The 18,596-nt window shown below is 41.4% G+C and overlaps 1 protein-coding gene across 2 annotated transcripts in view; it reads left to right on the top strand.

The window, feature by feature from the left end:
- CLCN5 (chloride voltage-gated channel 5) overlaps positions 1-18,596 on the top strand; it is a 43,896-nt gene that overhangs the window by 9,203 nt on the left and 16,097 nt on the right. For both annotated transcript variants that reach the window (XM_037512388.2, XM_037512389.2), the window contains exons 2-8: positions 1,617-1,768; positions 4,060-4,159; positions 8,057-8,244; positions 11,637-11,759; positions 12,889-13,095; positions 15,751-15,831; positions 16,328-16,870. In XM_037512388.2, coding sequence (XP_037368285.1) covers positions 1,661-1,768; positions 4,060-4,159; positions 8,057-8,244; positions 11,637-11,759; positions 12,889-13,095; positions 15,751-15,831; positions 16,328-16,870 — 1,350 coding nt within the window. In that variant the 5' untranslated portion in view covers positions 1,617-1,660. The remainder of the gene's footprint in view (positions 1-1,616; positions 1,769-4,059; positions 4,160-8,056; positions 8,245-11,636; positions 11,760-12,888; positions 13,096-15,750; positions 15,832-16,327; positions 16,871-18,596) is intronic.

The raw sequence follows: 18,596 nt of genomic DNA, 5'->3' as shown, positions 1-18,596 counted from the left end.
AAATAGCTACTGTCCTCCCCCCACCCGCCTTACTCTGTTCTCTTTCTGCCCTCATTTCTTAGCTGGTCTTTTCCCTCCAAGCTCTCAAACAACACACCAACATTAATCTTTATCAGTATGCCACTGACAGGATAGGAAATGCAGGGCTTGGTGATTCAGCAGCCAACCATTTTACAGCCAGGTAAGCTTGAAGATATGAAAAGGACTTTGGTTTGGGTTTTAAGATTAACTTGTTGGCCTCCTCTGCTCCACCCCCACCCCACCCTGTCCTCAGTATGATTTGGATTCTACAGAGCTTTTCCTTTCAAATGTGTGTGTTGCTTGTGGAAGGTATGTTGAATTAGGCATTCAGAAGACTTCTAATTTGGAAACCAGGTACAGCTTGGGTGTTAATTCGAATTTACCCTTTGAGAGTGCTGAGTTGTCTGTTAGGAGTTTCAAGTGAAGATGGGGTACAGATGCGGGGAGAGGGGCTCAGACCAGGCCCACTTTGATCTTCTTTGCAGAGGGATTCATTACCAAGCAGTCTGGGTGAAGTGTCTCCCCTGCCAAGGTTGATGCAGCAAATGTGAGCTTTGGCCAGTTGAGTTCAATGATGACATTACTCTGCATTTTTCCTCAGCATAAATTCCTGATTGCAGTATCACATTTATGTTTAATAGCAAAATGTTGTTCTGCCAGAGGATATTGTGGAAATAATTTGAACAAGTTTGTTAAGCAGTATTAACCTTGTGTGAGTGCAACTTCTGAATTTGAAAATGATCTCTGTCCCCAACCATTCAACAAATAAACTTTAGTTCAGCTGATTTTTATTGAGTTTGAATGTACACTAGACTCTGAAGAATGTAATGATGAATCACCCTCAGAGCTTTTAGTCTAGAAAGGAAGATAAAACATTCGCACAAGTAATTATAATAGGAGTACTAGGAGTGAAGCAGATAAAGAGCTGGTTGGGGAAATGGATTTTTTTCCAGTTGAAAGATCAGGAGGGACATTTTATCTTTGAGCCACCCACTGTTCTTGCTGGTCTTTAAACCTCTACTTGTAAATCTCAGCTTGTTCAGACAGAGTGAAAGTTTCTAAAAGACCAGTGATCAAAGTCGGAAATGTGTGTATTTTAGCCAGTTTAACTCTTGAAGAGGCTGACATGCTTCCTTTAGAGTCCCCACTCAGGCAAAAGTCACTGCCTAGGACTGAATTTTACTGCCTTCTGAGTGTCGAGTGGTTTCTGATGCATATGTGGGCAGCGGCCTTTGACCCTGTTGTCTCCGTTCCAAAACGGAAGCTGAAATACCTATGCTGCCCCAAACTCCCGCCTTTTGTTTCATAAATCCCTTCCCGCTGCATGTCAACTCTTGTCAGTTCTCCCTTTGTACTGTCACTCTCATCTGTCCCTTTCCAGTCACACTGCCCTGAAGACACTCACCATTTTGTGCCTAGCCCCCAGAAACCTCCGAATGGGATGGATGTTCCCAACAGGGGAGCTGTTGCTCTGTCAGCACCTCCTAACTGTAGTCCTCTGATAGTTTAAGGGCTCACATTTTGGTGCTCAGAAAAAGGTCTTTAAAAGGAGTTCAGTGTCTGAAGTACTAATGTCTTTTTCCTGTTCAATACAGAGGACAAGTCATACCATGGTGGAGGAATAGGTTCTTCAAGTAGGATGATGGACTTCCTCGAGGAACCAATCCCTGGTGTGGGGACCTATGATGATTTCAATACAATTGATTGGGTGAGAGAGAAGTCTCGGGACCGGGATAGGCACCGAGAGGTAAGTTGAAAAATGGTATCGGAGTGTTAGGAAATACCAGGAGAAGAAGTTAAGGATATGTGTTCTTTATGTGTCTACTGGCAGATTCGGGGTCAGTTTCTTGTTTCTACTTTTTTGTTTGTTTGTTTGTTTTTTAGCTTATGTCTATTGTTAAGGCATCTTGTATATGATTTTTAAAAGAATTTATATTTAATGATGAGTATTCTTCCTATGGTAAGTAGTTGGATCCTTCTAGCCTTGAAATGGGTATAAATACAGAGAGGTGAAAACAAGCACTCAGCAGAGAGATCCAAAATAGGTTTCAAAGATCTTCCTTCCCTAGATCCTCTTCCTTTTATGATTTTTCCTTGAAACAGGATTTTTAGAACTAAGAAAAGTAAATGGGCTCCTTCTAAACGAATAAAAGAAAAAAATTCAGTGTCCTGTGTTTACTGAAGCATACAGGATAAACTCTGTGTGATTATAACTCTCATTAAACCATGAAACCAAAGCAAATTTGTGCATTCAACCCAAACAAAACCACAAAACCAAGCACATTCAAATTAAGGACATTAATTTAATATAATACACAGCTGTGGCACCAATTCTTTTCAATTGAGCAAGAGAATTTCCCCACTTTTCTCTTTTCAGAGCAGTCTGCTAAGATCATTTTCCTTTAAGTTGTTGCTGTGTATCATTTAAATCAGGGAATCACAATTTTCAGTTTGTGTCAGGGACACATGGATGGCTTATTAAGCAAGTAGGGCCCCTGCTCCAGTGATTCTGACTCAGTAGGTGATTTTCTGGGAAGAGGTTTCGCCAACCAACAAGTAGGTATTCATTTTTCTTACTATTTCTGCTATGATTCCAGATTTCAAATCTGATTTTTAAATTGGCCCCATTCTCTCCTGAGCTTTTGGGTTCAGATCACTTTTCATTCTTAAGCCTTCCCCAGCATCTGACTGGTTTTCTCAGGACCACCTGAAGCACGGAGTCAGATTGTCCCAGGTACAGGCGTTAAGAAATTCCTGTGGAATCTTTGAATTTGTGATAATCCCAAGGAGCTTTCTTATTTTAACTAAAAAAGGTGACCTCTAGGAAAAATTCTGTGATTCTTATAAGACTTTTTGCTCTCTGGAAACACACAAACATTGTGTCAATTGATCAGGCAGTCTTTAGATTTTAAAGTACTACAGTTTTTGAATTTCTGCTATCTGTAATTCAGAGTTCAGTGTGTCACCAGTTGTGTATTTGACATGTTTTCCAGATTGTAAAAATCACCTGTGATATGAAAAGGGCACATTTCCCCTTCTATTAAGATAGTTGCATCTGAAAGAAATTATGCCAATTAATAACTGAAAATCAATTAAAATGTGTTTATGAATTGTTCAAAGGAGACTTTTTTTTTTAACTTTAACTGGCCTCATGAGACCAGACACTTTTAGAGGAAAATGTTACTTCATCTACATTCAGCACTGAAACTAGAATGTAATAGGTCAAAACAAATGTTTAAAATGCTTTAAAATTTTAATAGTAATTTATTATTTGTGATGCTGCAGATGAAGATTTGTGGCTAAATCATTGTTTCAAAGATAAGAAATAGAGGGACAGAGAAAGGAGAAGTACCAGTGACAAAACTGTCAGAATACTTGGCTTTGCAATGTAGGCACTGAAGGGTTAAATTGACAAGGCTGGGATCCAAAAGGTAAAACTTTCTGCACCTCTTGATGGCCTCGAATATTCCCAGCAGGTTTTTGAAAATCAAGACATGTCATCCCTGTGCCCATTTGGTGTCTCCCATCAGTGTACAGGCAGGCTGAGTGTTTATGGGATTGAGTCTGAGAACTTGCCAGACCTGAAGCACAGGCCTGGATAGTAAATCTCAAATTGTACTTTCACCACTCAAATAAGTCCATGTCTGTTCGTCCTTTGAAAAACAATTAGACTATTTGCTGTGAGTCAATAGACCATCCTTGGAATATCTCTTGCCCAGGCCAGAGAGAGACCACTGCGATAAGCAGAATAGATTGATGCTATAAGATATTAATAGCTGAAATGGGGAGACCTGAATAAGGTACTTGCAGGCATTACAATACTGCAGATGAATGTGGGGTTCAGCAAGAACAAGGGTCCATGAAACCTCAAAGTTTGTGGTGATGTTGGTTCAGCCAAAGATTATTTGAGAAGTGACTCCAAATTGATCTCTTTTGCCAGGTGATTTGTCTTTGTGTTTCTTTACTCTATCAAGTATCTTCAGATGCAAAAAGCAAGTGTATGTGTAGATATACCAATGTTTTCTCATTTCTCCCTAGATTACCAATAAAAGCAAAGAGTCAACATGGGCCTTAATTCACAGTGTGAGTGATGCTTTTTCTGGCTGGTTGTTGATGCTACTTATTGGGCTTTTATCAGGTATGGTGAACTATGTTAGTTTTTTAAACAAATCCCCTAACCTTTTGGTGTGCCCCTCCCCCAAGTCATGAATTGAGTGGAGTGCTGTGCTTTACTATTTTCTCACGTGACATGAATTGCTGGTGAACCTTTGAGAGGTTCAATGTCTGCATCTGTAAAGGAGTGCGGATTTTTGCCTCTCCTACCTTGAGCACGTGAGGTCAAATGAGGAAATGCTGGTAGCACTGCCTTTTGGTGTTTGTCTTGAGGAAGAGCCCTTTTGCCGCAGGAGACATTTTTTTTAAAGATTTATTTATTTATGCATACAAGAGCTGGGGTACAGGCCAGAGATGCAGGGGGGTGAGAGGATTCACCAGAGACAGAGTGGGGAGCAGAGCAGGCAGATCTACTGAAATACACTGCTGAGGGGAGCAGCGGGTGAGACAGGAGAGGTCTGCTGCGCCATGTGGGTCACGTCCCTGGGTGGGGATCAAACTTGTCCTGCAGTGGCTGCGGACAGTCCCACAGTGCTGGGTCTTAACCCCATACCCCACCAGGGAGGTCCTGCAGGACACAATTTTTTTTAAGATTTTATTTATTTATTTATACAAGCACTGGGCACAGTCAGAAGCGCGGGAAGGTGAGAGAATTCACCAGAGTCAGAGCAGGGAGCAGAACGGGCAGACTGACAAAGTACACTGCTGAGGGAAGCAGCAGGCGCGGCAGGAGAGGTCTGCATGCCATGTGGGACCCTCGCCCGGCGGCTGGGGATCGAAACGGCACTGTGGAGGCTGCAGGCAGCTTTGCAGCCCAGCGCTCAACTGCTGCGCCACCGGGGAGGCCCAGGACACAATTTTTTAAAGACATACTTCTGGGGGTTTAGGATAGAAGATGCTGAAAAGGACTTCCTGAGAAATTTCGGAGCTATTTCTTTCTTTCTTTCTTTTTTTCCAAAGATTTATTTATTTATTTATATAAGCACTGGGTATAGTCACAAGGGCAGGAGGGTGAGAGAATTTACCAGAGCCAGAGCAGGGAAGAGAACAGGCAGACTGACGAAATACATTGCTGAGTGTAGCAGCGGGCGTGGCAGGAGAGGTCTGCTTGCCATGTGGGACCCTCACCAGCAGCCGGGGATTGCAGAGGCTGCGGGCAGAGGCTGTGGGCAGCTTCGCAGCCCAGTGCTCAACCACTGCACCTCCAGGGGAGGACCTCGGAGCTATTTCTTAAACACCTAGTCTCATTTGGTGGTAAAGAAAGGCATGTAAGATATAGCTCATACCCTCAAGGAGTTTACAATCTCATTCTTTCCTAGTGGTTTGGAGGTGGGATAGGCACCCACCCTTTTCCTATGCTCTCCAACCTGTGGAGCCACTCCAGATAAAATATCTTCTAGCTAATAATAGTAGCTTGTTATGTGAATACAGCTTTAAAGCAAATTTCTTGCCAGGTTTCTCCTTCCATGGGGAAAGCAGAAAGCCAAGAGGTGCTAAGAGTGTACCATTATGGCATTAAAAGGTGGGCCTAGTAATATCTGTAATTTGAGCTAAAGTAGAAGGTGGGAAATCTGGAGGTGGGTGGGATGACATAGCAATTTACAGCACAGGCTCTAGTGTCTAGCCACTTGGATTTGAATTCCTGCCCCACCACTTGTAAGTTTCGTGACTTGTGGCAAGTCTTTTGACCCTTAAGAGCTTTAGTTTACTGATCTGTAAATGGGGATAGTAAGAGTACCTATATTATGTGATTGTGGTGAGGATTAAATGAGATATTGCACACATAGCACTCATCACAATGCCCAGTTGCTGCCATTGCCACTGCCATTAAAGATAATACTCATGAGTCATGGATTATAAAATGATTGCAGCAAATGAGCAATGGCTCCTCCGTAGCTGGGTTTTCAAAGGTGTTTAGGACAGGGGTTGGCAAGCTTTTCTGTCAAGGGTCAGATAGTGAATATTTTAGAATTTGTGAGCCAAATGATTTCTGTAGCACAAAAGCAGCCATAGACAATAGGTAAACAAATGAGCAGGGCTATGAACAGGAAAACTCTGTTTATAAACATAGATGGCGGCAGATTTGACCCTCATGTGATTTGTACTAATGTATGACGTACATTATGCCTTATGTATATACATGTATATACAAATACACAGTATCCATATAATCCGCCTCACAGTTTGCCAGCCCTGGCTTGGGTTGGTGGTGCTGCCCCTTCTGGTTCACACGAGAGAGATGGTCTGACCTGCTGACAGCTGGCTAATCGAGTACGGTCTATAATGCCAGGCATTGCAGAGAGCCTGAAGAAAAGGAAGAAGACTGAGAAAAAGTTAAAGAAGTTAGCAATTAGGAGGATACAAATGACTTTGAAAACCCATCTCAGGTAAATATTAGGAGCCAGTTTTCGAGGGGAGACAACGGTGGAAATTTTTGAGCTATTTGGTAATCATTGGAAGGAAAGAAGGGACGAAAGGTTGAATTGGTACAAGGACAAGGGCAAGTGTTTTAGTCTTTAGGGTTGGGAGAGACTGGTAAAATGTGTAACCACAGAAGAAGGAGCTACATGAGAAACTAAGGGAAGACGTGGAAGTAGAAGGGAAGCTAGAACTCAGGGTACCCGTGGTAATGGAATAAGACGTGCAAAATAACAACGAGAGAACAAGCCAAGCTCTAACTTAATCATGTTAGTTTTCTGAATCTGAGTAATAAAAGTAATAAGAGTTAGAAAGAAGAGAAGGTGGGGATGATTTGGCCAAAAGTGGGTGTCAAACAATGTGTCCCATTTGACTAGGTTATTCAAATATGTAAATAACCTGTGTTAACACCTTCAGCACCTACTGAAACACACACACACACACACACACACACACACGCACGAAGTGGCCTCCAGCCTGCTGGAATGTAGGAGTAATTCCTTCAACTTTTAAATGTATTCCTTGTTACTAGGTGGCCAGTGAATATTTTTCTTTCCCTGATACACACAGGGTATTTTGTTTTTAAGCATTGGAGAGCAACAATAGAAGCAGTGTGTCTGAAGGCAGGAGCAGTCTGGGAATTCAGAGGATGTGGATTTTATGATATATTTGCTGTTTCCCCAAAGCACGATTCTGGATCATTTAATTTCTTTGTGCCAGAGTTTTTTCATCTGGACAACAGAACTGATGAGAAGACCAGAATCCAAAGTACTATAACTCTCTTAACCCTAGCAGTGTATTAGCCACAGTGTGTAAGTCCCCTGTTCACTGTTCATTTCCTCATTTTCTCAGTTGAATGTCCTCTACATATTACTGTTTATTCCTGCTCACTCAGAAAAACTCAGAATATTCAAGTTCTAGGTTTAGCATGTCTCCAGCATCATCCAACCTGCCATGCACATCCTAGTTTGTGCTTTGATAAATGCAGTTCCTTTAGCCTGGAGTGCTTTTCTCCCTTGTCCATGGAGCAGAATCTCTCCCCATAGTGTTTAGCAGCTCCCCTCCCCATGCCAATTAAATAAATACCACATAATATTCCTCAATGCGGGCAGTTTGTGTTTTCTCAATCTTAGGCATATGGTGAGAATAAAATAAACTTGACTGTCTGTGGAACAGTATTCATCAACTCGAAGTCAAAGCAGAGTGTTGGTCAGGTAAATCAGCTATGAGCCAAATCACTCACCCCTTGCTCCCACCCAACCACTTTGCTCTCCCCTAAATTTCCCCTACATAGAAATTCTGCAGACACACTGTTGACGAGGCGGTATGTGCAAATCCACCAGACACCCAGTAAGGTGGCAGATGCAATGGGAAACTTTATGTTGTCCATTATTTTGATTCCTTTCCCCTCATTTTCTCTGACAAAGCTTATTCTGATCCCCTGAGGACAAAGTTTCAAGACTTGAACTGAACTTTGTCCCCTCTCTTCCTCCCCTCAAATCAGGTTCATTAGCTGGCTTGATTGACATCTCTGCTCATTGGATGACAGACTTAAAAGAAGGTGTATGCACTGGGGGGTTCTGGTTCAACCATGAGCACTGCTGCTGGAACTCAAAGCACGTCACCTTTGAAGACAGAGACAAGTGCCCGGAGTGGAATAGCTGGTCCCAGCTGATCATCAGCACCGATGAGGTAATGTGTGCGAAGATTTCTGAACCACTGGCTTTTATTCTGACAACGAGATGACTGCATTTCTTACACTGTACTGCTGGCAACTGTGGACTCTTCCCCTGTTTTCCTTTTCATGAAAAGGGGAACCAGTGCCAGCTGCCTTTCTCAGCGGTTCACGTGCACTGCCGTTTCCATTTCTTCTGACCAGTGGAGTCATTTGATGCTTACATGACTTAATTTTTAAATTTTTATTTATTTATTTATTTTTGCCTAGAAGAACTGGGGTATAGGCCAGAGGTGAAGGGGAGGGGGTGAGAGGATACTTGAGAGACAGAGTGGGGAGCAGAACAGACAGACTGACTGAAATACTCAGGCCATTGTGGTGATAGCGCTGAGAACTAACCCCTAGGCCACCAGGGAGGCCCTTAAAATTTTTGTTTTAAGCCAACCTGGTGTTTCTTCTTAGTTACTAGTCCAATGTGTGACTGAATCTATTTTTCTCTAATAATTTCAGTAGAAATGTCAGGACCAGCCAATGGGTAAGCTGTAATTTCTAACCAAGGATGGAATGGATTAAAAATGTAGTTATCATGTAGACTCCAAAAGTTATTCTCCCCTGAGCATTTAGAACCATTAAAAAATTATACATTGCATATCAAAATAATGCAAACCCAGGAATAAAATTGCCCCTACTCCAGGTTGAGGTTGTCGATGTTTTCATTTGTTCCTGTCTTCTAGGCTATGTTTTTTGATGCAGAAGTAACTTTGCTTTTCAGTTCCTTACCTTCCTCTGTTAGATCTCTCCTACTAAAAACAAAACAGGCAAAACAAAGCAAAACCATTCTCCAATTCCCCGTTCTACTCTGACTTTCACCACCTAAAATAGGTACCATTTAGCTCATTGCTCATCCACTCTGTTGGTGAAGTGTGGGGGACATGATTAGGATATGTGGTTCTACTTTTAAAATTGTGTTTTATGCCTACCTTGGTTTACAAACATTTTGAAATGACCATGCATATTGACTTGGAGAAAAAGTTCAACAAAGTATATGTATAGGAGTGTTTCAGTCTGTGCTTCTCAAGCTGGGTTAAAGTCAGCATGCCAGAGGATAGGTGAAACTATAGAATAAAATATGTCCCTCCCCAGAATAGCAGTTTTTCCTGAATAGTTGTAAGAATTTTTTTTCCAAAAATTGAATGTAAACAATAATTTAAAAGGCATGCAAAATGTCCATGCTTGTTAAGGCAAAGCATCTATATCAGTTCTTCCTGGGTACTCCACCTTCTACCCTGAAGTCTTGATTTACTCTACTTGATTAGGGGTACTTGGGTAGAAACGTTTGAGAAGCCCTGACATTTAGGATTGTGTGTGTGATTCCCCCTTTTCTGACTTTTATTTGTGAAGTAATTATAGATTCACAGGAAGTTACACAACAGAGTACAGGGAGGTACCCTGTTCTCCTCATGCAGCTGTCCCCAAGTGTGACATCTTGTATAACTAGAGTACAATAAGTGGCGAAACAAGGGAATTAGCATTAGCACAATCCACAGACATTATTTCAACAGTTTTACATGCATAGGGGTGCGTGTGTGTGTATGTGTAGATATCTCTATAATTTTATCCCATGGGCAGATTGTGTAGATTTGTATAACAACTGCCACAATCATGATATAGAACTGTGGTTCCAGCACCACAATTCAAACTGGAACGTGAGATTTGCCCTAATGACAAATTTCTGACTCACCTTTTTATGAATGAGTCCTTGACTGAAGAAAGAGTCCTCTAGGTTTTAAGAAGGGTTCTTCTGCCAAGAACTTGGCCTCCTGGTCTCTGCCTCTAGCCAGTTCCAGCCACTTTCCCTTTCACTTCCTTTCCTTCTTTGTTTCTTACCTTTGGATTCTTCTTCCTCCTTAGCTACAGTGAGAGACAAAGAGAGCAGGTGTCTGTTCCTCTGGTGTAGGGCGGGGATAAAGATGATGGAAAACCAGTGTCAAAATTGAACTCAGAAGGGGCCTCCCCGGTGGCGCAGCGGTTGAGTGCTGGGTTGCGAAGCTGCCCGCAGCCTCCGCGGCGCCGGTTCGATCCCCGGCTGCTCCCCGGCCACCGGGGGAGGGTCCCACATGGCGCGCAGCTCTCTCCTGCCGCCCGCTGCTCCCCTCAGCAGTGTACTTCTGTCCTTCTGCCTGCTCTGCTCCCCGCTCTGGATCTGGTGAATTCTCTCACCCTCCCGCGCTTCTGACTGTACCCAGTACATGTATAAACAAGCAAACAAACAAACAAAAAATAAATAAATAAAACATGCCTCTATTAAAAAAAATTAAAAAAAAAAAAAATTGAACTCAGAAAAAACTTGAGCATTCTGGTGCCCATTGTCTCAGTCAGAAATTATTTTAATAGTGTTTTATGTTTTAAAAAGTCCATTGAGTTTTGTGTTTCATGTAATTTGAGTCAGTTTCCTCTTCTATTATTTTGATCAGCAAGCAGAATCACCTAGTGTTCAAGAGTGTTTTTTTTTTTTTTTTTGAAGTGTAGTTATTTGCTAGCACTTTAATGTTCTTGTGTCCTTACTAGTGGTGAAAAGTAGATTTTCTGGCACTCCATGATCATAAGTTAGGAGTTTTAAAAGTATGTTCTTTCCATGTTCAAACTAGCTATTGCCATTTTATTCTTTCAGATAGCTTGCATCTCCCCGGAGTTTCATGATGAGAGCTCAAAACTTTCTGCTATATAACTTGTTGCTCAGTCTGTGGTCGTAAAATTCTCTCACAGATAGGTTTGTTTTCTAGCGAATGTGATTATGTATTTTTTTAAGAAAAGCTCCTGGGAAGAATAGAATTGGACTTTTAGTGGTGGGCTTAGTGTATATTATATACATTGATCTATAATGATGCACATCTTAAATGTATATAATAATACAGTGTTAGATCAGTAAAAATTGTTTTAAAAAGGAAAATCACCCAGGAATTTCTGACACGAAACCTTCTGTGAGAATTTGACACCAAGGTGGTTTGCCTGCCAGTCTTCTCCTCAAATGTGTAGTTGAGGGTTCAGCCATTCCAATAAAAGAACCATTAAGACTTGATAAAATTGACATCATTTTGTATGTATTTGCCTACAAAACCTATCCAGCAAACTACTCACATAGAAAGTGAATTGGTGTCAGATTTTGTTTGCTCTTCATTCTTGTCCAACTTAGAAGCTGTTGTCAATTTCCTTTGGGTGTAGCCACGCTTCTCATTTTCAGTAACAGCGCTTCAGAAGTTCCTTTACTGACAGTCTGGGAGGAGAATCTTGAAATGATTTAATGTTGGTCTTTTTCTTTCTGACCTTCTATCCTGAAAACCCATTATTCAGAAGAGCGGCATGGCTCACTGTGATCATCTGGACTGAAACAAACTCTTCTTTGTTCCAGGGAGCCTTTGCCTACATAGTCAATTATTTTATGTACGTCCTCTGGGCTCTCCTATTCGCCTTCCTTGCTGTGTCTCTTGTCAAGGTGTTTGCACCTTATGCCTGTGGTTCCGGAATCCCTGAGGTGAGTCTCTAAAATGGTTTATAAATGGTAACCATAATGCATCCTTTCTGGTTAAAACCCTTTAATGTGTATTCCAGAATCTACCACAATATGAATGTGAATCTGGATCAGACCCTGAGGTACTCTAGGGCCTCTCTAGGTCTTCTTTGTGTTTTCTCCCAGCCTGGGCCATCTGGACATTAAGGGAAGGTGATTCCTAGCCTCCTGTGGTTCCTAGTGCCTCAGGACTCTGAAGATCTCCCCAACTTTCTACCCAAGAGTAAGCAGGGTAGAGCCCAAGATTCTGACCTGGAAAAGTAGTTGTATTGGCAACTTTGTTAGAGCAGAAAAAATAAAACTGTTTTGCTCTATTTCCTATAATATTATTTGGACTAGCAGGAGAGTATTTCCATCTACTTTTTAAAAAATTTGTTTATTTATGCATACAAGAGCTGGGGTACAGGCCAGAAGTGTGGGGGGTGAGAGGATTCACCAGAGACAGAGTGGGGAGCAGAACAGGCAGATTGACCAAAGTACACTGCTGCGGGGAGCACTGGGTGAGTCAGGAGAGGTCTGCTGCACCGTGTGGGTTGACCCCTGGCCAGCCGGAGATCAAATCCATGCTGTGGAGGCTGCAGATAGCTTCATAGGTTGCATCTTAACCCCTTGCGCTACCAGGGAGGCCCTCCATCTACTTTTGATTTTGATTGCTTGACATTGCTTAAAACCACTGAGATTTTAGGTTATCCTGATGACCTAGTCCCTCTCTGTTTCCTGACCAAGTCAGAGTTATACATTTCTTTGGCAGAAAACCAAGGCTATACTAGCTTTTGAGAATGCAAATATGGAAAGAAAGCATCTATCCCCCTACCCCCGCCGTTTGCCCTCTCCATATGCACACACTTTCATAATATACTACTCCTTGCCCAGCTAGCCCATGGCTCCCTGCCCCAAAAGGAACTTTTGAAAACTTAAAGAACAGTTCTTGCTTTCTTGGATTCCTGGGCTCTCTCCCAAACTGGGATCACTGTAAATCAAACATTTGTATGTAACTTGTTCAAAAGGTACATTTTCCATAATGTCTAGATTATTGCTTCTTAGCCTTGTTTACTCACATAGACTATATTCAATCTCTCTGTTTTTCCTGCAGATAAAAACTATCTTGAGTGGTTTTATTATTAGGGGCTATTTGGGTAAGTGGACCCTGATTATCAAAACCATTACTTTGGTGCTGGCTGTATCATCTGGTTTGAGCCTAGGAAAAGAGGGCCCCCTAGTGCACGTGGCTTGCTGCTGTGGGAATATCCTGTGCCACTGCTTCAACAAATACAGGAAGAATGAAGCCAAGCGCAGAGAGGTAATAACCGATGACCTTAACAGTCTCTTTTTTTGGTGAAAGCGTCTATGTTACAGTCTTAGGGATGAGCATTTGGGGATTCTACCAATGTTAATGCAAACACCCTTTGACTCAGAAATTCTACTTCTAAGAATTTCTCCTACAGACATCCTAGTGCATGTGCGCAGGGGGGCATAGGGGGATGTCAGTGGAGTATTTCTCAACATATGTGAAACACTGAAACAATAAAAATTGGCATCAATAGGGGCCTGATGGAGTAAATAACATTCCATCCACACTATAGAGTACTATACAACTGTTAAAAAAAAGTGAGATGAGCCTGTCTATAATGATAGCACTAAAACACCATTAAATTTTAAAAGCAAATTTTGGTATAATGTGTATAGTATAATTCAAGTAAGGTGTTTTTTCTAAGATTTTTTATGCATACAAGAACCTGGATATAGGCCAGAGGTGTGGGGGGGTGAGAGGAGTCACTAGAGAGAGTGGGGAGCAGAACAGGCGGATCTACTGAAATCCACTGCTGAGGGAAGCAGCGGGGAGACAGGAGAGGTCTGCTGGGTCATGTGGGTAGCTCCCTGGCCCGGTATCCAACTCAGGCTGCAGTGGTTGCTGCCAATAGCTTGATAGTGCTGTGTCTTTAACCCCTGCGCCAGCAGGGAGGACCCTTAATGTGTTTTTTTAAAAAGTATATAGCTCTTAGAAAGAAATGCCTGGAAAGTGGTTTATCTCAAAATGTTAAAAATGTCTCCCTCCTCTAAGTGAGAAAGTGAGATGGTTGCGAAGGAGGACTTTTTAATGTATCAATGCTCTATAAGTATGTGCTGTTTCTATTAGAAAATAATCAAGGATTTTTAAAGGAAGTTTATTGCTGTAGAAGGAGAAATATAAATTCAGTATGCATGTCAGACATTAATCTTTTTATTTCTCTCTAACATCACACTGAGTTAGTTTCCCTCTGTATGGGATCTGCCTTTGCCTTTGGCCTCAGCCCCACTCAGTTTGTCCCATAAAGGCATCTTTGTGTTGTTCTCATGTTTGATATAGTTGTTAATGTATATCATTTCAAGGATGTAGCATATTTTAAAAAACATTTTCCAAGTCATTGGTTACTTTTTGTTGTGCTATCATTGAGGACTTAAGACTTGCTCTGTTTTCCTCGAGTTACAAAGAAATTATATGGAATGGGTCAATACTAAGATCATTTCATTAGAAAGGGATTTCTATAAAAAATGAATCTAGGGATATATGCTAAAAATCAAAAACAAAAAAAATTGACCAAAGACCCAGAAGGAAACTAAAAGATGTTGAAATTTCAATTATGGAATACATTTGGATGGTTTAGGAGGGCAAGTTCCTGGCATGGTTAAAAAGGACAGGGACACTTGCAGGAGAGAGAGAGGGAAATCTGAGCAGATTGTTTAGCCACCTATCTTATGGTAGAAGGACATAAAGGTAGTATTAAATTGGTGGGATTGTTCAATGGGAATAATGTACAACAGAAGTTGAAGAGCTGAAGAAAGTACTTAACTGGTAGGAGTAAAATGTTGATTGTTGCTGGTTTTGCATAGATAGAGGTGACTCTGAAACAATAGATTGCTAGTTACTTCCATTCCTAAAGTTGACATTTTTGTGCAAACAGTTCATTACAAAATGAGAGGGAGTCTGATTTGGCTTTTTCTCTGTACAGATGTCACATAGTCTTCCAACAAGACTCATGAATATCCAAATTTTTAGTTTACTTCCTGCCTGTTGCTTATTTAGACTTTCTAGTTATTTTTTTTTCCCTGTTCTCACCATCGGCAGCAATCCTTTTGTGTCCCAGGGCCTTGCCTATGAGCAGATGGTTGACAGTAAAGGTAGAGATTTGAGAAGGATGGGTATTAACTTAGCTCACTCTCAATCTACAGTTAAAGCAAACCAGCCACCCTCATTCTTCCTTCTCTCTTATAATTTGTTCAAAAACATCCTGAAATCCCCTTTCTCAAGTCCCCTGTTGACTGTCAGCTTTCTCAGACGAAAACCATCATAGCTGTGAGTTTTGAACTCCTTCCCAGCTAGTACCAGAAACAGTCTTTCGTCCCAGTCATTTTCCTGCACCATCCTACATTCTTAGAGAAATCTGACTGCTTATTTTGTCAAGAGCCATCTTATCCTTCACAAACTGAATTTTGTCCAATTTTCTCTTTAAAAACTTATTTATTACCCCAACCCATATATCACACATCATGGCAGCCAGAATCTTATGAGAGGACTTTATCCTTCTCTGATTTTTTGTCTTCAGTTTTGTATTATTTGAGTCTTCTTTAAGTCTCATTTAAAAAGAATTCTTTTATAAGAAAGCGCTATGTGAACACATCACTATAAGTGAGTACGTCATTTAGGTGGTGAATAATAGGTCCACGAACTCTAGTTCAGTGGAAAGTATTGGGGGTGAAGAGGAGAATTTGGAGGACAGCACATGCCTGCATTACAAAGGAAAGGCTTCTGCCTGCTCGAGTTCTTGACCACATGTATTCAAAGGTTGACATACATTGTTACTCTCAAATATAAATTGAACTTCATTTTTGATAAATTGGATAAAGCATTTTTAAAGATGACTGAAACTAGGAAAGTGGCATTATTCTATCACTAATTCTGAGTTTTGGATTGTAGGTCTTGTCGGCCGCAGCAGCAGCTGGTGTATCTGTAGCCTTTGGGGCCCCTATCGGTGGAGTATTATTCAGCCTAGAAGAGGTAATAACTTTGAACTGTCTATGGAGCATGTGCATGCTTCATTATTTTTTTATTATGCATATAAGAGCTGGGATGTAGGCCAGAGGTACGGGGCGCTGAGAGGGTTGCCCAGAGACAAGAATGAGGAACAGAACAGGCAGATTGAATGAAATACACTGCTGAGGGGAGCAGCGGGTAAGACAGGAGAGGTCTGCTGCACCATGTTGGTTAGCTCCCTGGTGGGGATCGAACTCATGCTGCAGTGGCTGCAGATTGCTTCATAGTGCTTAGACTTAACCCCTTGCACCACCAGGGAGGCCCCTATGTCAATATTTCTGACCAGCATCCCTGTGCGTTGCTGTCCCCATGTGCTCTGCCCAATTCAGTGCTTGGTCACGTGACCAGTGACCTCGGGGGACTTTTCATCCTCCATTCTAATTCCTGCTGCACTAACTTTTCACTGAATATACAGTGGCTACACCTTGACTGATTTTGCTTCCTCACCTTGTCTCTATAGGTCAGCTACTATTTTCCCCTGAAAACATTGTGGCGTTCATTCTTTGCTGCATTGGTAGCAGCATTCACTCTGCGGTCCATCAATCCTTTTGGGAACAGCCGCCTGGTTCTTTTTTATGTGGAGTTTCACACCCCATGGCATCTCTTTGAACTTGTGCCATTCATTCTGCTGGGCATATTCGGTGGTCTGTGGGGAGCTCTGTTTATCCGCACAAACATTGCCTGGTGCCGGAAGCGTAAGACCACCCAGCTGGGCAAGTATCCCGTCATAGAGGTCCTCGTCGTGACAGCCATCACTGCCATCTTGGCTTTCCCCAATGAATACACCCGTATGAGCACAAGTGAGCTCATTTCCGAGCTGTTTAATGACTGCGGGCTTCTGGACTCCTCGAAGCTCTGTGATTATGAGAACCGTTTCAACACAAGCAAGGGAGGTGAACTGCCTGACCGACCAGCTGGCGCGGGTGTCTACAGTGCGATGTGGCAGCTGGCCCTGACCCTCATCTTGAAAATTGTCATTACTATTTTCACCTTCGGCATGAAGGTGAGGAGATTCCTTTGGTCCTGAGCAGAGGTAGATGTGGCTCTGTGTTTGGAGGGCAAATCTCAGCCATCCTATCATCCTCATATCACATGAGGTGCTTCCAACTTCACCCAACATTATTCCCCCAACCCCAAAAGCCCCTTTATCCCTACACATCCCCTAACTTCTTACACAATTGTATCTCTGTCTCCAATTTCTAAACTTAGTTTTAGGCCCGTGCAAATCTTATGATGATTTAGATAGAGATAATTCCTCTTTTTCTGTGGAAAACATATTTTGCCCCTCAGAAATGATGGTGAAGTATTTATTTCAGGTATATTTATTTCAGGTGTATTTTGTATCAAAACAATATCTGCTTTGGAGTTTACCAACAAAGCAAAGTACCAGGTTGAAATGAAGTGGAGTTGCTCACATTCTGTCTTTTGATCACTAAAATAGCATTTTTATGTGGTTCAATTCAATATATAGGTATAGTTTTTTTTCATTCACAAAATTAGACCTTTAATATAAAAAGGAACATTTCTCAATAGCCTTTTCCATGACAATGTTAGTCTACTTTTTTATTATGAAATAATATTTATTTTGTTTTTTATTTTATATATTTTTTACATCATTTTTTTTATTTTTGCACAATGTATGCATTTTCATCTTGGTTATAGTCCCCATACAATTCCCACCCCCCTTGCTTTGATCCTAATCCCTCTTCTCTCCCCCCGCCCTGTAGTGTGTCTTTGGCTTATAGTTGCCTATTGATTTTGATTTTTACTTCATTATAATTAGTCTTTTTCCTGGTCCCTTATTTAGGTTTTCTAAATTCCTGCTATGAGCGAGACCATCTGGTATATTTCTTTTTCTTTCTGGCTTATTTCACTGACCAAGATCCCTTCTAGCTCCATCCATGTTGTTGCAAATGGCATGAGTTTATCTTTTTTGATGCTGAGTAATATTCCATTGTGTAGATGTACCACATCTTCTTGATCCAGTCATCTATTTTTGGACATTTGGGTTGTTTCCATAGCTTAGCTATTGTAAACAGTGCTGCTATAAACATAGGGGTGCAGGTGCCCTTTGGAATTAATGTTTCTGTGTCCTTTGGGTAAATACCTAGGAGTGGAATTGCTGGGTCATATGGAAGCTCATCTTTAGCAGGTTGAGGAATCTCCACACAGATTTCCATAGTGGTTGGAGCAGTGTGAACTCCCACCAGCAGTGCAGGAGAGTTCCTTTTTCTCCACATCCTTGCCAACATTTGTTGTTGCTAGTTTTTTTTAATATGTGTCATTCTCACTGGTATAAGATGGTATCTCATTGTAGTTTTGATTTGCATTTCCCTAATTACAAGTGATGTTGAACTTTTTTTCATATGCCTGTTGGCTATTTGCTTTTCCTCTTCAGAGAAGTTTCTTTTTAGCTCTTCTGCCCATTTTTTGACTGGATTATTTTCTTTGTTTTTGTTGAGTCTCATCAGCTCTTTGTAGATTTTGTGATCAGTTCTTTATCATTAGTGTTGTGTGCAAAAATTTTCTCCCAATCGGTGGGGTGTCTCTTTGTTTTGCTTACTGTCTATTTTGCTGTACAGAAGCTCTTTAATTTGATGGAGTCCTAGCTATTTGTCTTTGCCTTCACTATCACTGCTTTGGGTGATGTGTCTGTAATGATATTACAGAGGTATATGTCATGTAGTGTTTTGCCTATATTTCCTTCTATATATATTGTATGTTTTCAG

This window comes from Talpa occidentalis, unplaced genomic scaffold (genome assembly GCF_014898055.3).
Source record: "Talpa occidentalis isolate TD23 unplaced genomic scaffold, MPIMG_talOcc4v2.1 talOcc4.15, whole genome shotgun sequence".
Classification (NCBI taxonomy): domain Eukaryota; kingdom Metazoa; phylum Chordata; class Mammalia; order Eulipotyphla; family Talpidae; genus Talpa; species Talpa occidentalis.
Note: the sequence above shows the minus strand (reverse complement) of the source record. Positions and strands in the feature narration are given on the sequence as shown.